This window comes from Etheostoma cragini, chromosome 1, assembly GCF_013103735.1.
Source record: "Etheostoma cragini isolate CJK2018 chromosome 1, CSU_Ecrag_1.0, whole genome shotgun sequence".
Taxonomy (NCBI): Eukaryota; Metazoa; Chordata; class Actinopteri; order Perciformes; family Percidae; genus Etheostoma; species Etheostoma cragini.
Window position 1 is genome coordinate 15,510,995 of NC_048407.1, and position 19,810 is coordinate 15,530,804.

The 19,810-nt window shown below is 37.4% G+C and overlaps 1 protein-coding gene across 1 annotated transcript in view; it reads left to right on the forward strand.

The window, feature by feature from the left end:
- Positions 1–19,168, forward strand: part of gpc5a (glypican 5a) — a 125,106-nt gene extending 105,938 nt beyond the window's left edge. The window contains exon 9 of the mRNA XM_034882123.1: positions 17,983–19,168. Coding sequence (XP_034738014.1) covers positions 17,983–18,143 — 161 coding nt within the window. The 3' untranslated portion in view covers positions 18,144–19,168. The remainder of the gene's footprint in view (positions 1–17,982) is intronic.
- The last annotated feature ends 642 nt before the right edge of the window (positions 19,169–19,810 follow it).

Consider the following 19,810-nt stretch of genomic DNA (forward strand, 5'->3'; position numbering starts at 1 on the left):
TTCTTAGCCTACCCATGTGGGATTATTATTTGCCCGGCTTTGACTGTCTGAGAACAGCTCGTAAATGCAATTTATTTTAGTTGTGAATTTCTAAACTGCAGATTATGAGGCAGTCTTGTACACTTGACCAAAAGATAAAAACAACAAATCATCACTGTGATGGATTTCTTCTTTCGTTGTGTACTGAAATACCTGAAAACCAATTGGTGCCTGGATATCAAATAATATATACATTTTTGCAAGCTTTAGAAGAGATTTAACACAAATGTTAAGTACCTAATATTTCATATCCAAGGATAAAGCATGATTCAGAGAATACCTGCAATGAAAACTGTAAAAAGTGTGTTACTACATAATATCCTTACAATAAATAACAATTGGCTTCAAAATGGATTGTTTTTTTCAGATGAGGTTGGTAATAACAGTATTTTGACAAATGAAGACTTATCCGCTTATAAAACGGTGAACACAGCCTGCCAAGTAATACACTCAACTGAAAAGAAAACAGTTTTGGATATGTTTTCTAGGCCACTAGTTTTTTCACTGTAGCTTTTAACAACAATACTTAGAAGCTGCCTTTTGAAATTAAAACAATCCATTGAGTCATTTGTTTTGTGAAACTGATGCATATTGCTATAAAACCCTATGCTTAAAGTATAAAAGTTTTAGGGTGCCATGCATGGAGATTGTACCAGTGCCAATGGCAGTACAGTGATTTTGTTATATATTAATGTCATAACTATACCTTTGCTGTTCTGTTAACCTCAGTGCTCAAACAATACATACCTTAGACATGTATATCAGACCAGCCTTTGATTTTAGCATATTCAGCAGTTGCTGATCTCTTCGCTGACTCTTCATAGAAAGTCAGCAGCACTGTTCACCTTGGAGTCCCTTTGATGATGTCTAAGGGATTCCCCTAATCCGTGGAGGGTAGGGTGGAGGGCACCTCTCCTCGCTGAGGGGATGAAGCCACTTAATGGATCAGAAAGTTAATCAACCGCAGGGAGAGCCTGACTGAACTGGAGGAATAGGCTGGACCATTAGACTGGATTCCTCTGGGACACATGCACGCACACACGCACACACATACACACACACACACAAACAAAACACATCACTCTACTTAAACCCAGTAAATAACAAACAATTAGTTGCTAGTTTATTAGGTACACAGTGGCTGAAACTAATGTAATATTTTGAAAAGATATAATTTAGTTTACCCCATTTATTTCAATGAGAGAAGACTAGACTATCGAGCAATACAATTCCCAAGCACCACACATGACATTCTCTAAATGACAGTACAGTTGAATCAACACCTCTCAAACAGTTACAACAGAAACTGAACATTATACGTTTTATGAAAGTAGGATTTATTGTAAGACTGTTGTATTAGACTCCATTACATATAGCTAGGTGTACTAAAAAACAAACTACTAAATGTAAACGGCAACTTGGAAAAAATACATGTTTATTGGTCAGAACCAGTGTTTACAAAACGAAAAATCAGGATTAAACAATAAGAATAGAAGAGTAATACAGAAAACACTGTAACATATGGAACTGTGCAACACATTAATTAAAATTAAAAAAAGCTTGACATGTGTAAAATATAAAAAGATAGATAATTAAATACCCATAAAAGGCGTTTTGTTGATTGTAAAATATTTTTTTATGCATCAAGCCTGCAAGATCAGTAGAGTTCACCCATAGGAATTACCTAGCTCCTGGGTTCCTACACTTTCTGTAAATGAAGTGCTATTGAAGAAGCCATACATAAGAATCATTTTTATAATTGTTTAGTTTTATCAAAGATAATAATAATAATGTATACCCTCAATGGGGAATTACAATTTACACTCTGTTGTTATTACACACAGGCCTGAATTACACACACACACACACTCAGTACCTATACATGCACTTAATGGAGAGATGTCAGAGTGAGGAAAATGCGCATGGAAAAGCGCCCCGAGCAGTTGGGGGTTTGGTGCCTTGCTCAAGAGCACCTTGCCACCCAGGAGGTGAACTAGCATCTCTCCAGATGTCCAGTCCACCACCTATCTTTTGTCCGTATGGGGACTTGACCCGGCAACCCTCTGGTACCCAACCCAACTCCCTACGGACTGAGCTACTATGTATCCACTATAGTGATGATGAAGTGTCTGCAGGCTAATGATGCAAGAGTAGTCCTTTGTATGTGCTAAGACAAGAAATGCAATTCAAGTAAATACTTATTTGTATTCAAAGCTGTAGGATTTGCATATAATTGCAGTAATAGTAGCTTAAAAAGACGCACGCATCTGTTCTTTCAAGCATGAAATTTGTTACTCTACAAAAAAAAAACACATGGGACAAACAGTCCCTTTTCTATGTTACTTACTTATTTGTGCATGCTTTAGTATTAGACAGCTTGGCTGTCTTTTTATTCCTTGTAGGTCATACATGGGACTTCTTCATCAAGACACAAGACAAAATGACAGCATGTGTAGTTTGTTGAAATACCTAAAAAAAAACATTACATTTACTCCAAAACAACAGTCTTCACCCTTTGAGTCTTTTATCTTGTAAACTGAAAAACACAATTTGAAACTTCTTATAAAGCATAAATCCCCTTTGTGTTGCTTGTCGACATTTGTTTTGGAGTGTGAAACTGGGCCATTGTTTCCCCTTGTGGTCGTTGAGGAAAAAACCCCAACCACTGTTATTCTCACTAACAATCAAGTACCAATGATTCAGTGGTGATTCATTAATGAGCCTGTTACAGTTTGGTGTGTGAAGAGGACGGTGCACTATGAAAACGTACACAGTGGATAGGACAGTCCCAAATGGGGCTATGGTAAGAGGTTGTGGTAGATAGATTGTTATCCCTGACAGATCGGCAATGCTTATGTGTCATGCTTGAAGGCAAGTGATATATTTTCTTGATATATTTTGTCTACAAACTGAAACTGAATTCCACTGAATAGATTTTAGACAAAATAAAATTGAGGCTTCGGTTGGCAAACACAATTGTCAAAATTGTCACCATCAGCATTTCCTCTCTTATTGATTATCCAATCACTAATGAATGAATACCTCAACTTACCTGTATCAGAGTGAACATACAGACTCAAACACAGCTCTAGCTGTTTTGTAACCTCCTCGCTCTCGAGCAGCTTCTGCAAGATCTTCATCTTCAGTGAGGCGAGCAGCTATTAGTGGCCTAATCACCCATAAGCAATTCCACAGCTGGTCTGATGAATTGGGGCAAGCCTTTTGCTGTGTGATCCAAGGGAATAATGCTCAGAGCTGCCTATGTTTACCTAAAGGTTAATGGAAGGTTAATAAGAGAGGGAACAGTGCAAATTCAAAAAACGTAATATAATAAATTATATACAGCTACATACCGTAACGTTATACTATATATTATAAAATATGTTATGAAATGAGCTAGTTACTCAAATTGTAAAATCATTTTGGATCAAGGTGTTTTACTGTGAAGATGATGATGGTGAGCCACTTGGTTCTCTATCTTTAAATCAACTTCTGTATTTTTGGACTGTTTGTGCATGTTTTATCGTATACACAATCTAAGTTGGGACCAGTGCGTTCCAATATGTTGCTGAAGCGGTTAACGTCGTGCTGAGCTCAGAATCTAATTCGTACGTAATGCTTCAAGGCTGAAACAGAGTCTAATACGTCCCTCTGATTCTCAACAGATCTCCACAAATAGAGCCAGGTGGGAATTGACAAAAGGTATTCCCACATCATCAAATGTTTTATTACATTTAATTTATAGTTGCAAAAGCCATTTTTAATCACACGGGAAGTACTCTTTAAGCAGGACTAATCCTCCTTTTATTCCAGCACCTAAAGAACAATCATGCCTTTAATGGTGCTTTGACACCTGAGCAAAGGTCTGCTTAACCAAACCATGGAGCGTTTCTTTGGATAGTCCCAAGAAGTTCCTTCCAGAGGCATCGTTGCTCTGTCCAACCCTTATCACCGCCCAAGACAATTGTCTTGAAAATCTGTCAAATAAAAATTTCTCTGCATCATAAAATCTTGATGACCAACTAAGCAACAATCAGAATTAAAATTCATAAACAGATATCCTTAGTTTTAAGTTAAGGTTAACAACTAAAATCTCTGCTAAGCTGCTTCATCAAGACTGATTGGGTGTGATGTGGTTTGATCAGATTTGATTGACAGTTGCTCAGCAACATTAAAATAAGTAACCACACAAATGCCATTGAGTTAAGATTCAAATGTTTGTTAAATCCTAATCTGTGCGCTGAAATACACAACCTTTTTCCCACCGAGCCCCTTCCACTTCAAACCAGTTAGACAAACAAAAAAATACAGAAAATCTGTCTTGGTCCAGATTCTTGTAACTTTGACAGAACATTTTGTGTTCATCACTGAGAAGGTGACTCAGAAAAAAAGTTTTTAGGGACTTTAATGTCACCATTCATACTATATTTTTTAACACAGATACCAGAGATGACCTTGTCCTGTTTATACGGCACAAAAAGTTGCTAGTTTGCTGTTTTATGAAGTTGTCTTCAGTGAGGATTAACTCCACAGACATGAGGCATGGTTGGTGAGGGAAAAGAAAGGAGATGGAGCAGGGCAGGTTTGCAAAGACCTTTACCAGCGCATGCCAATTTGATCAGGCCCCTATGTTTTGTTTTCCTCAGTGGAAAAAAGGAACTGTGCATGAAAAATTGAACACATCCCCTCCTTTTGTTAACATTCTCTGACTCCATCTGATACAATATTAACAAGGTTGTTTTGAGCTTTTCTTTTATCATTCGCCAGAACTGAAGGATTTGTTTTGCTTCTGCCAGTCAGATTGTTCTCATTAGGTTTAGGGAATGTAAAAGAATATTTTGCCAAAATATTTACTTAGTTACTGTAGTAGTGCATTGCCTGATTAGTCACTTAGTTCACAATGTGTCAGAAATTTGTGAAAATGGTTGTAATAAATCCCCAAATCTTAAAGGTGATGTATTCAAATTGTCTGTTGTATTCAGCCTTCCCTTCCAAAATCTAAAGATAGAGTACAGACACCTTACATCTCATATATGACAGAGATCAGCAGTAAATCATCACATTTGAAGAACTGGAACCAGTGAATGCCTGGCATTTTTGCTTGATAATAACAATCAGTTATTAATAGTTGCGATTAATTGTCTGATGATTGACTTATTGATTCTTCATTTTCCTGCTCTACAAGCTTCATAGACTTCATTGAATTAACTTAACTTAGTATTTTTGTTTACAACACATCATCATCATCATCATCATCATCATCATCGTCATCATCACAGCAAACCATATAAACTAACTAGAAGGGCACATGGAGAGAGAAGACTATCGCTAAGGTGCCGTATTTCACAAGGTGCATTGTGAATTTTCCAAGTCTGCATCTAATTTTCCAGATTTTTCCAGAAGTACACGAAATGCAGCAGATATGCTCCAAAATGTAATGGGTTCTTCGTTGGCCAATGCTACACCCTATGACTGAGTCTCAAGGAAATCAGGCTCACTAGTTTTTACGTAAACTTGCTAACTGACAGACAAACAAACACACACACACGAACAAACCAAACTGAAAACCTAACCCCTTGACAGAGTAGCCTCATGTACAATATGGAGCCATGTTTCCTATTCTTTTTAATGGCCACTTCTTCACAAACTTAGAATCCTTTCTAATATGTACAACTTGTATGTTCAGTGATTGTGTGCCTGTATGTAGTTGTGTCTGTGACAAACCAAACTTAAGGGAACAGGTTTGTCCAAACAGCAGCCTGCTAAGAAAAAGTGTGGACGCAGAGCTTTGACTTTTCCAAGCTAATTTGTATTCTGCCTGTGTGTGCAACCTGAGAGTGACTGACTGGCGGTCAGAGCCCAGTATTGACTGCTCTGAGGATGTAATAGAGGCTGAGGTGATGGGATCCAGGACATGAACACTCTCACTGTGGCATGTGCAGCAGAGCTATACAGGATATAACCAAGGCACTTAATCATTCTGCTGGCTCCATGCAGAGATGCACCAGGATCTGTGTTTTAGAATAATGCGTCTATCTTAAATTAGATTCCATTGATTCTGCTTTTCTCTGTAACTGCACAAACAGGATGGATGCTGGTTGGATTGGGGGTCAGACCAGACATTTATAATGTTTTAACTTTAAGTACAGGTAAATTAAATCAGACTAAAGGCAGGTTGACCTGATTCAAAGTGATTACACTCTTAAGATATTGTCAGACAATGTTAATCTAAGGAGAGCCAATATTGTGTCAGTTATTCTTAACCTTGCTACACAGAATTTTTGCTGATGCATGTTTAACAAATTATTTTACTGATGAATGCTTAATGTGATTACTCCAATGTTGTTCTGTTTAATACAATGTTGTTACTTTATGTTACTGTGCTAGGGGACTTTACATGATGACAGCTACAAAAAGCATTGATTTGTTTGATATATTTTCAACACAAACAGTCAGCGGTGGCATGTTTTCCATCGGTAAACACAGTGTTTACCAACCAGGCTAGTCTATGATTGCTTTTCAGTAAGGGTACAAGAAATGCTATGCTTTTATCTTTAAAGAGTCCAGCTGTCTCTGGACGGAGCTGTCATTCTCCGAGATCGCTCAAAATACTGTATGTAAATGCTTTTTAATTTCTTAGTTGTTGTTTGGGAAAAACAAAAGCTGCATACTGCACAGCAGTGTTTTGAGCTAAATGCTAACATAGTTGCAGTGAAGCTGACGATGTTTGCCAGCTATTATGTTAACCATTTTAGCTTAGTTCATCTTGTTAACACAAAGAATAGCTGAGACTGATGGAGTAGTTGGTCATAAAATATCAAAATATTGAACAAAATGAGACTTTATATCGGATGAATCCACTTATTTTTCCCACACTAATATTGCCTATCTTCTAGCACTGCTATACATTAACACATTGCAGCTGAAAATTTGGATGTGACACCATTTGATTACATCAACACTGAAAAAGGGAAAGAGGAAAAAAAAACAGATCAGAGCGTTCACGGTGGATCAATCATCATAAACTAGCTATTTATTAAGCGCTGTAATTGTACAGGTGACTTAAATGAGTGAAATTGTGCGAAATGATGTGATGTTTATGGATAAAGAGTTAATTCATTCAGTTTTCTCTGGGTGTTTGAATCTAATTGAAAGGGGATGCCGTCTTCAGCACAGAGCTATATTCAATTGTTAAGTTTGAGAATGGGAGCACTCAGCCTTCTCTCCAAGAGGTCTCAGGTGGTTTCTCTTCATTTAGCTTCTCCCCTCAGTTGATCTCATTCTTGTGTAAACAAACCAATTCTGAAGGAAAACAACTGGCTTGGAAATATGCATGTGTCTTTTTATTTTACATACTTATCCTGCCTTTAATGCTCTAAATGCCATACATATTGGGCTGTACAGTGATCATTAAAATTCATCTATAGAGGCTTATGTGTGCGGTTTGTGTCTCCATGTATGTGGGTTTCAAAGTGTGACAGGGATAATTTATCTGTTTCTCAAGGCCTTCTATATCATCACCTGCAGGGCCATAAAGAAAGGGGTTTCGAGCAGAGCTGTCCTATTGCTGTTATGGCTTTTTGAAGCGCTGGTGCAGGACAAAGATATTGGTTCATGATTAGTAGGATTGATGATGTAACATTTGTTCAGGGGAGATCTTCAACCACATAGGCAGCTAAGACAAGACAAACATCTTCATCGGAGACGTTGTGACAGCATAGACCCGTCTTATGCTGTCTGATTTGATGGACAGGATCGGGGACAGAAGCATCCATATTGACCCAGACATTTTTCTATTTGTGAAAAAAGGTTCCAGAAATATGCTCCTTTTTTTAGGAGCCCGACAAGATTAATGGAGATACTGGAGAAGACAACAACAATGTGGAGTTTGTGTCAGGCTAAACTCCTAAATGCTGCGTTTATCAGACTATCCACAATAAGGACCAGTTTAAATGCAAAGAAAATGCAACAAGAATGCCAAAAACACACATGTCATCTGTTGTCACACATTCAATCCTTGTAGACTTGTATTCAGGTTTAAAAGCAGTTACAGCACAGATCAAATATATTCAAAAACATTTTTGTTCATAGAAATATGGTTTGGTCAGTTTTACAATGTTACAACATACATCTAGCCACTAAAATGGATAAATCAAATCGTAAATAAAGAACTGCAATTCTAAGCATGTTTTAGATAAATAGTAATTGTCAAAGCTAGGGCTGGGATGATTCCTTGAGGTAGTAACAAGGCTGCCTCCAGCAACAAGTTGAGAAAAAGACTTGCACACGGTCTAAAGTGTGGGAGTATTTTACTTTTTGTGAAATTTGTATTCATTTTCATATATTTAAGAAACAAACCGTGACAAACAATTACAAACAATACACTAAGATGGAAGGGCCAAAACAAAAGAGAAAAAATTAAAAAGAGAGGATAAACGGAGGGAGGCAGACAAAACAACACACACAGAAACAGACACACACAAACACATACATAAATAGACAAACTCACACAACAGACACACTCCATGTATGCGCGCCGTGGAGAGTTCCATGTATACTACATCCAAATAGGAAAGGGTTCATACACAGGTCTTGAGGTGGTTTCCAACAGGTTGCAATCATTATCTTTGTAGCTGTAAGTCCAGCAAAGGCAGCACGTTTCTGAGTTCCAGAGAGCTAAAAGGCTGACAGGTCATTCAGAATCACAACACTGACAGTAACAGGCACAGTAACCTTAAACAAGGTGGACATTTTGGATGCAATATTGTTCCAGAACTGACCAACAGGAGACCACTCCCATATCATGTGAAGCTAAGTGCCTTGTGCTTTTTATTGGGCAGAAAGTGCACAAAGGGCTCTTAATTATTTTCATGTGGTGTATTTTTTTAGAGGGCTGAGATATGTCCTATGAATGAAATTATAGTACATCTGCTGATGGTCTGGATTAAGAGATACTGCTGCAGTGTTGGACCATACATCATGCCGGTCGAGCTCCATACTCAGGCCTGGGCAGTCGCTTACCCAGATCCTCTCAATAGGAAGGCAGTGCGGCCAGATATCACTAAGAACTGATTAACCTGGATACCATACCACAGTTTTTAGGCTGCAAAGTAAATAACTTCCGGATAGGATAGATGGGCAAAGGCCTCTGCCAGGGGACACGTATGCCTCAAGTGCCAACCGTAACTGAACGTAAAAAAAAAAAGAGGAAAGTGATAGATTGAATGCATTCTGCAAGTCAGAAAAACGCAATAAACCAACCTCGCTAAAAATGTCCCCCCTTCGCTCCCATTGTGGGACTATCGGCCTCCACCAGTCAGGAGCGCTGTATCATTGAATAATTGGGAAGAGGTGTGCCAGTTACAAGCTATATGGCAGTATGTTTTAGCCAATCTCCAAGTCTTGATAAAAAACGAGATAATGGGGCCAAAGCGTAGCTGGCATTGTTTGTTAGAAACATTGGAAAAAAGAACATCATGGAGTGACCAAGGCTCTGTCATGGCACTTTCTACGTACGCCAGCAGACAGACACATCTGGGTTAAACCAAGTGAGAAGGGGCCTCAACACAAAGGACCAAAAATAATGTTTGAAGTCGGGAACTGAGAGGCCACCATCCTCTTTCCTTCTTTCTAGAGTAGACATCTTAAGTCACGGCTGCTTGCCTTTCCAGGTAAATTTAGATCCCGCTGATTGTAATTTACGCCAATAGCCAGCAGGAGGGGAGAGAGGCAGCATGGTGTATTTTACTCTCAATGCCAACAACAACATGATTGTCTGTAGTCTTTGTAAAATGATCCCTGAGTCAGGTTAACAGCAGCATAACACCGTAAGTTCTCCTCTCCTATGCCTCACCAGCTTCTTCCGCACCTCACCCGTGTACAGTATGTCCTGCACTGACTTGAGTGTGAGGTGTGCTGTGTCTCCCCCATCTGAAGCACGGTCTTTGATAATTGCGCAAAAAGCCAGAATGTTTCAGATATCTCATGAGTCCTTTATAACGTAAGATAACAGCTCACGCATTAAAAAATAGTTGGGTTTAAATCGCGCTCGGCCTCATAATTCTCTTAGAAAGCAGAAAGAAGTGTGCAGTGTTACACAATTTTAATAAATAGAGAGTTGAACCTTATTGAAATTTGTTTTGTGTAAATTGTTAATAAAGTGGCAATGGGAAAATAATTGCTAATTGAAAAATGAATCGCTAGATTGATCAATTAAAAAAGCCCTAGTTGAAACGCATTGCTTTATGAAAGGTTTGTTTTTCTTTGCAAGAGGACTTCATCTATATAATATGATAATGTGAATATTTTGTTTATTGACTATAGTTCAGTGTTTAACACCATACTCAAGAACCTGGGATTAAACAACTCGCTGTGCATGTGGCTCTTTGATTTCAAGAGTACCCCAGGGCTGTGTTTTAAGTCCCCTGCTGTACTTCCTGTACACACACCACCATGTAGCCACTTACAACTCAAACACCATCTTACAATACAGCTGTGGGGGCCTGATCACAGACAACAATAATAAGGCCTACCTGAAAGATACCAACAAACAAAACCTGTCATTCATCATAGGATTATTGTTGGATTTGTATTTATAGGATTAAAATGTATTCAAAAATGTCCTTTGAGTCTGAATATTCTGGTATTATTTACTCACCCTCTTGCCACAAAACTTTAATGAAACATTCAGGAAAAGAAGGATTAGAAAATTGAATCACTGCTTTTTGCTCTTGCTTCCTAATATAATGATGGTTTAATCCCTCTACTGTAACTCTACTTGTTCATAGCAGACTGAAAAGACGGTTACAAGTCTTCTCTTAGGTTCAGGTGTCGGGTGTATTTCTGGCAACAGGAAGTCTAATAACACTGTCAAATAACACAGAATTCAATATTGTTTAATGTGGTGAAGCTCCCATCTAAGGCCTGGGAGAAAAGCCAGTAGAAGGGCTTTGCCTCTTTCAGAAAGTAAACCCAATGGAAGCCTATTTACACAAATTTACATTTTCTGATATTTGTGTTTATCACAAATGGCTGTGAACCCATTTTTATACAGATGCAATGACTCGACAAATAGGAACAATACTGTCAAAGGATACAACTATCTCTCTCAAATAAATAGAGCTGGAAGAAATAGAAGTACATTTGTGCAAGAAGGGTGCCATTTGTGAAAAAAGCAGAGCATGGGAAGTTTTTAGATCATGCACAATAAAACAAAACATGCAATAATGAAATACCCCTTTTAATACCTTGGTTACAGTGCCGCTTTGCCAGGCATGCCAAAACACTTATTAATAAACTTCAGTATTCAATGGAAAATAATCTCAAAAGCATGTAGCACAACTTGGTTTTCACATAAAACAGCTTTTTCAAGCGAGGTAGCAGCGTTCACACTGAGGCGAAATCAAAATACTTTCTAAACTACGATCTTTTCTCTAAATTAACTAGTTGTTTTGGTGCCTAAACGTAACTGTCATCACTGTATGACGATACAACAGAGTTCTGACGGAGCTCTGCAGCCGGCGTCCTGGAGCTCTCAAGGGGTTAGATACATCCAGCAACTGCTGCTCTGATTTCATCATTTTACTACACCATAGACTGTTCACATTCAGCATTTTACTTAGTTTGTAATATTTGTATTTTAGCTATATAAAATATGATCCACTGGTGAAGTAGCGTTTATCTCTTTGAGGGGGGTATACATTTAGTCCCCATCGGGGATTAAAGTAATTCAGCAGAAGCAGGGATATACAGTCCCTGGAAAAGTAAAGATATGGAGTCTAACAAAATGGACATATTTAAGTAACACAACTGTACCAGAACCCTGTAACTGTACATGCACGCAGGGTGTGATTTGTAGGGGGCATGCGTGGGATTTTCCCTCTTCTGGTCTATACAGTCCCCTCCAAAAGTATTAGAACTCCAAAGAAAATTCATTTGTTTTTGTTGTTCACTAAAGACATTTGGGTTAAAGATGAAAAGAGGAATAAAAAACCAGAGTTCAGAATTGCTTTTATTTTTATTTATTTCATATTTGTTTTCATGTCACTCTTTGTATTAGAACACAGCATTTTTAGGTGCACAAATGTAATGGAACAAATAATCTTAAATTAATCTTAAAGTTAATGGATTGCTTTTCTCCCAAAGAGAGCTCTCTGGTCTTCATGTTGGTTTATCTTTTTTAACAAGAAAGGCAGTCTTAAACCAAAGATACAAAATTAGACTAGTCATGCAGAGCTATTTAATGTTTGAACAATCAACCTAAAAGGCAACACCTGGGCAACAAGAAACACATGTCAGTCACAAATTCCTTTAATTTGGCTCACTTGAAAAATGGGTGAGTTTAAACAACGGGTGACATGTCCTAAGTTGTTTAACATATCGAGATGTAAATAGCAGGAAATAAATGCAAAAATTCTGAACAATTGCCATTTTGTAAGACTCCATACCTTTACTCTTCCATTTTTACATATTGTACTTTTCCCCTACAACTTTGATATGTTAACTAGTAACATATTAGGCTAGCTAATTTAAATAAAGAAACGAAACGGTGTCAGCTAAAGATCTTTGGGTTGATTGGATAAGACGCATACCACCACCTCGATTCCAGTGAAACTTTTGTCGCCTATCATTATCCCTTCTCTCTGTGTTTCTTGTCTCTCTCCATACTGTTGTCCTGTCAAACAAAGGCCTTTCTTTTTAAAACTTGTATTGCCAAAACGTAACCTGCATTGCGTTGGCTTGATGACCAGGTAAAATTAAAATAATCTGAATTCATTCTTTATCTGAGTACTTTTGATTGTAATACTTAAATGAAACTGAAACCATACATCCTAATCTAATACAACAGAGAACAACTGGAGAACACTAAGAGTCACTGTTTGAGCAGTTTGATTTCAACAGTAATGCAGTTTACAACCTAAAATACTGTTTTTCAGTACCAAGCTGGAATAATCAGGAAGTGATAGAGGACTTGCTGTTAGTTTCCATATGAAAATCCTCTTTAAAGTAATAATTCTGGTGAACTAAAAGAATGGAAGCTGTAATGAAGTTTGACAAATGTGAGCTGTTTATAATAATCCTGTTACTCAAACAGACCAGCTGAAGATGTGAACATTAAACTCAGAATGCTTACCCTCATATAATCACACAAAAGGCATTTTCCATCACTGCAGTTGTTTTTTTTTTCTTCCTGGTGCACTTAGTGTGGTATTGATCATTGTTGGTCCAAGTCCTCAGGAATCAACTTCTATTGATTTCACTTCAGTTGGAAGTCTCTCCTTCTAACCCATGTCTCTTTTCAGACCAAACACCTTTCCAGACATCATAACCTCTTTGTTGAGGGTTTACTAAAACTTGTCTTTACTGCAAACACTTACCAAGCAAATCCTATACAGTTACGCTTGGATCCAAAAAAAGGACAGACCATTGTAGCTATTTTCAGCCATTAGCAGTTTGAGACTAAATTTGCAGTGGTACACAAGGAACATGTATGCTCTTTTGGGTTTTTGCAGTATATTGACAATGCAGTTTTAAAGGGTTATATGCTCCTTCTCTTGGGCTTTTATTATCATTAATAAAACAACCCACTTATAGCCAAAAGATTCTGGTTATTAATAGCCGCAGTGCATTCACAGTCAATACTGTGTGTGTGTGTGTGTGTGTGTGTTAGATATTAAGTAACATGTACATGCCTAATGTACCAAAAGAAGAGACCTCCATTACTTATAGTACATTTTAGTTTGATCATTTATTTGAGCATTTTAAAGATTATTTTTAATGCCTTCTTCTTCTAAAAAAGATGTGGGGTTAAGGGAAAGGATGAGGACAAAGCCTATCTTTCACATTTGGGATTAAGTTAGAAATAGCTTACTGTAAATGTGAGTGCTGTCTTTTAGTGCTCTTTTTTCTTAACTTTTTCTAAATTATTATTTAATGTCTCCCTATTTTAATACTTCTACTTCCTTCTATAGTAATATGTTATATATTAAGTACACTCAGTATGTACACATTAAATATGGAGGTTATATTCAATACATTCATAACATTAATGATTTTTTTTTTTTTAAATGAAGGCACTTTGTGTAACTCTAAAAAACAAATGGTGTAGTTTTGTATTTTTGAAGACAGACCTCATGTGCATTACTTTGTTTGAGGATCTTCTCAAACGGCATTAGTTGCTTGGTCTTTCTTTTGCTGTTAAATTAAAAAAAGTTAGTTTCAGTGGTGCAGAATTTATTCATCTGAAAGGGAAATTCTGTCATTCTATCTACAGCTTGTTGCTGCATTAGAGACCTTGAAACTTCAGTAAGAGCAATTGATTAAGGCGTTGGAGTTCAATGCTCTTGGATACAAAACTCAGACGAACTATCTGTGAGCTGTAGACCTTCAAATAGCTGTCTTGGGGACTCCTCTGCAGTGAATCAATAGTCAGTTAATTTCAAGTCACACGCAGATGATTCAACGGGAGCTCCTTTATGGACCCTTATGTTGAAAAAAGGCCATTAGTAAGATACATTTCTATTTATGCATTAAAATGTGGGGAATTTACCAGTTAAAAATCAAACGAAACACTGATAAACTGTAATTTGAAAGCAAACAATGAAATCACATTAGATTAAACTTTAATGATTCTGTGAGGTAAATTCAACTGTTACACCAACAAGTGATTGTCATGAATCTCGCTCTGGGAAAAGGAATTGCAGGCTATTTCTGCTGCACCATAAAAAGTGGAATTGAAGTCCACAGAGTCCAAATTGCCTCTGCAGCTGGTCTTATTTTATTCTGCTAGTAAGATAAAGTTTGATAACAGAGCCTTTATAGGCTCTGAAAGGGTCTGGGTTGGACTAATCCTGCCCATGACAGACTTATGACCCTCGGGCCTAAGTGAGAAACTTGAAAGTCTTGGAGCATTTGGTCATCTATCTGGTTCTAGCTTTACTTCTTCCCTTGGGGGATGAACTAGGCTGGAATTTGAAGTATACATACTGAGGTGACATCAGCAGGGTTTAAGAGTCACTCAGGAAGGGACACTGAATTCCCCCCCCCTCAATTCTTAAGGCCTCCAAAGAGATGTAAAAGGCAAGATTGATGTTGACAGCCGGTGTGGTGCAGTTGTCTGAATTGATATCCGTTGCTATTATGGTGTGATTTTCAAAGGTGTAGACCATTGGGGGTGTTTGAAATCAAGTCCAGGCAATTTCTGGTATAAAACTATAGGTGAGAGTTAGTGATACAAGGCAGTTGCTGTATTTTTAAACCTTTAAGTCATTATCTCATTTCTGGACATGCACTGCCTTATTGGTTAAATTTTGTCTGTACACATTCACTCCTCATTGTGAGAGAAAAAAACAAATTACCTCCCTGGAAACTCGCTTTATCCACCTTATATCCCTGTATTCAAACGTTATCTACAATGTCACAGAAAGAGTCCGGTTGTGATGGATTTGCAGCGACTTTCTTGTAGCGACTCAGAATTATTTAACAGTTTGAATGGGTTGAGTAATGAGCAACTGTTGAGATAGAGGGTACTGATGGTTTCTGCTTTGCTAACATACAATTTATATATTACAGTATATAACAATGTGTATGTGTGTGTATATACATATATATATATATATATATATATATATATATATATATATAATATGCAAAATGGCAGCAGTAATATCACCAGCAATACACTGCAGATAGAATAGAATACACAAAATGTGGGAAAAATTTGCAGAAACATACAACCTCCGCATTTTATCTCCGGATTGTTTTAGCCCTTCAGGAAGCTCATTACTAACTAACCAATGCCCGCTTGTGACAAATTTGGATTGGATGAGTGTCCCACTGACCGTTAGTTTCATTCTTCAAAAGTGGTTTGATTTGACAGAAGTGTTACTGGAAGTTTTAAAGTATAAAAATATCAAGTTATTATTTAAAGGTTTGATATCGATCTTTTCTTTATTTTCTGCCATTCAATTGCTAGTAATGTAAATTTAAATTTACATCAGGTACTTTTGTAGCAAAACCAGTTAGTCAGGTTATTAGGTGGAAAGGTGATACAAAGCATCAAATGATCTGCAGGGAGGGAATCTGTGTTGTGTGACTCAATGGGAGCAGTTTAAGAGAAAGAAGGATTAACCACACACACGGCTGCAGATACTGTAACCTCATGGTGACCCAGCTCACAGTCACATCTTTACCTGTAGCAGCTACAAAACAATGTCATGTGGTCGGTTGCTGTCACATGACTAGTCGGCGGTCAGTGTTATTTAATATGTTATAAGATTTGTTGTGTATATGTATCATGCATCTCTCAATTATAAAACAATCTGATAAGTATCTAGATTCATGGGCTACGATACAGTTCAGGGACAATACATTTTAATATGGAACGATTCAGTTAGATTTGATGTTGAATTGAAGAGGCGAGATTCAATGAAATACAATTCAGTGTAATTGATAAAGTTAATATTTGTTTAATTTAAACACATTTATTTTCTATTATAAATTAAAATAAGCCTATTGTATAAAAGAAGCATAGCGTACCTTCAAATAAATATATACAGTATTTTGTAAAAAGGACCAGGAAAAAGTAAAACTAGGACATTGTTATAGTATAACTTTAACTTAATTAGCTAGCCACTTATGAGCCCCTTACATATCATACACATTAGCTTTATGAAGTAGTAAATCAAACAGCCTCATGGCTTCTGTAATCTTAACTCAGTAACTCAAACATAGGTCCACGTCACACAGACATAGTGCGCACTCTAATAGTCATATAAGCAAAATAATATTGTTGTGTGATGCAACATACCAAAAACAAAAATCTTGAAAAGAAGTCCCAGAGTAGTTCCATCATAGAGGCTCCACAAACTGGAATCAATGCAGAAATGAAAAGAAAACTTTTTTTCCTGTAAAGAAATCCATCTGTTGATCAATACTTATTTAAACTATTATATTTTTAATGAAGTGTATGCTTTCATCCTACACACCTCAGCACAAACAAAGGAGCACACAAGATGCTCTTCGCTGCACCTTGGGGGATGAGATGGAGGCTGAAGGTGCTCCCTAGTTGCATCACCTCACCCTAAATAGGGTGGTGAAAATAAACAGACTCCGTTGAATTAAAAACACACGCTAGCCTCAAGTTAAACAACTTTGGTGGACACAAAATTCTACCAGGTAGAATGTGCTCAGTGCAATGTAGCCGATTTAGTTAATCTCGAGAGAATCTAATGTTAATCTTTTTTTCCCCCCATCGACCAATCGATTGGTAGTGCAGGTAGAATTTCAGTCAACAAGGCGCTTAGATAGCTCACTTGGTAGAGCTCGGCCCATATAGAGAGGTTTATTCCTCACCGCATTGGCCTGGGGTCTGAATCCGACCTGTGGCAATTGCATGTCTTGCCCCTCTCCTCTCTCTCTCTCTCTCTCTCTTTCTCTCTCTCTCTCTCTCTCTCTCTCTCTCTCTCTTTCTGTTCATACCTAAGCTGTCCTATCAATTAAAGGCCAAAATGCCCCAAAAATAATCTTAAAAAAATAACGCTATCTTTGGTTGACTAAAGACCTAAAAAATCATTACCATGAAAACGGCCACTGTAGTTTATTTTAATTAATCCCATGTACACTCCCCTGCTGCCATAAATACTTGTTAGAACACCAGATGTGTCCAATGCTCAAAGTAGTCCCCAAAAAATACACTTTTAGGATTGAATGGGCTCAGGGCTGAGTGCGACAGGCAGGGGAGGGAAGTCAGATAGTATTGAGACACTAACAGTGGTCTGGTTTTGGTCTTTTCATGGTCTTTCCTTTTTTGAAAAGAAGACTAGTGTAGATTAGATCACCCTTGTACTGAATGTTTACAGTGCAGACAGTAATATGTCTTCCGTGATGTTAAATTGCTAATGAGCATCCTTCTGATTGGCCTGTTGGTTTCTGCTCTCTCCTCAGTGAGTCCAGATGTGACCCGTGATCACAAACATCATCATCATCATCATCATTATCCACCTGCAGAGGATTCAGAGATGGATGGCAGATCCAGGGGTCTTGGACTGACAGGGGCCATTTGGGTCTTGATACTGCCTTGTTTACACATGCTCATGGCCTTGTAACAGCTGCCTTTTTGCAGCATGAAACTTTCAAGACTTGTTTTCAAGCTTATTTATCCAGAAACGAAAGTTCCAGTGGATGTAACAAGCTTTATGTAATGGAGCACCACTTCCGCACAGTGTAGTGCACGGTACCCTGCCAACCCTAGTGATCGTGTGGAAAGAACAAGACACTGCGACCTATGTAAGACGGCATATGGTTCAGCTTTGCGAATAGTAATTATTTTTTACCTGGCATTCAATAACACTAATAATGACTTATTTATAACAGCGGATGTTGAGAGAAACGACAACTTATGTTAGAAAAGTTTGGTATTAATTTAATTGTATTGCTACATATAATATATATACATATATATAAAAGCACTAATTTGCATCTGCATATGATTATAATATAGCACAGGTTGCACTGCATTTAAATGGGGTTCAAAAATTGCTGTGAAATGAGTCAATTAATCTAAATGGATAGTTTGAAGTTGAATTTGAAATTGAAAAAAAAACATCTGCCCAGCTGTTACAGTTAGCTCTTACAGTTGCAATAATTATACAAACTTCTGAGTATCAACCTGTGTCTTTACTGACATTTCTTCATACAAAAGTGCTTCAGATTGTAGAAATCTTACAATAGGATCTCAGATATGGTCCGTATGTTCTTAAGCATTTTGCTAATAAGAACAAAAAAGGATTCAAGACATCTGCTATTTGCTTTTAATAGCTGCCATTGTATTCAAAGTCCATTAAATTGGCTTATTTTAATTGCAAAATTGACGTGTAATGCTATTGCTGAGGGAAACTGTGAAAGGGGAGGGGTGGCCGGGTGGAAGTCGTTGGCAAGTGAGATAGTTCATACTCCTTTCTTCTTTAGGAATAGATTAGTTTCTTCAGGAGTCTATTATCATCTTTCAAACTCAATCCTCCTCTGGACGGGAGCTGATAGCTTCTGGAGTCACTGGTGAGGAAGAATCCAATTGCTCCTACCTACTACCTAACTACACTGCTGGTGTGTTACTGGCAGGTTCCTTTGCAGAATAAAAGAAAATGCATGGTCTGGTCAATGGCTGAGAGAGAATAAGTAAATTGAAATCGATCAAAATCGAAAATTGCTTCTTTGGCTCACATATGCTGGGAAAGTACTGAGAAAGCCTAAGAAAATATAAGCAAGAAATAATCCTATTGAGAAGATGCAGAACCTAAAATGATACTCTTTAAAACCAGATTTTACTATGCATATACAGTATACACTGTATGCATAAATCCATACATACCACAGACATAAACAGGAAAAACTTTAAAGAGCTGCTACTGTAAATAGACGACAATGTAAAAAACATTTAACTAGGGTTCAAAACAGCCAAAAGTACATTCTCCTCAGGTACACTTATCATATATGATAGGATTTGATCATAGACTGTGACCTTCCTTACGCTGCAGTTGGCCTAAAGCATAATTGTAGTCATTTTTCATTTTCACCTTTAATAAAAGTCAAGGCTGTTTGAGCATCAAAACCACTTGAGTACCTTGGAGCTTTTTCAACTACAGTCTCAAGATTTATGAATAATAACTTTGAGATTAATTATACTCATTTTTTACTGAATTGTATTTGGTACTTTGTGTTTGAATTAATGTCTTGTATATGAGTCTTTTTATTTTGGGGGTGTTTCCCTGACGAC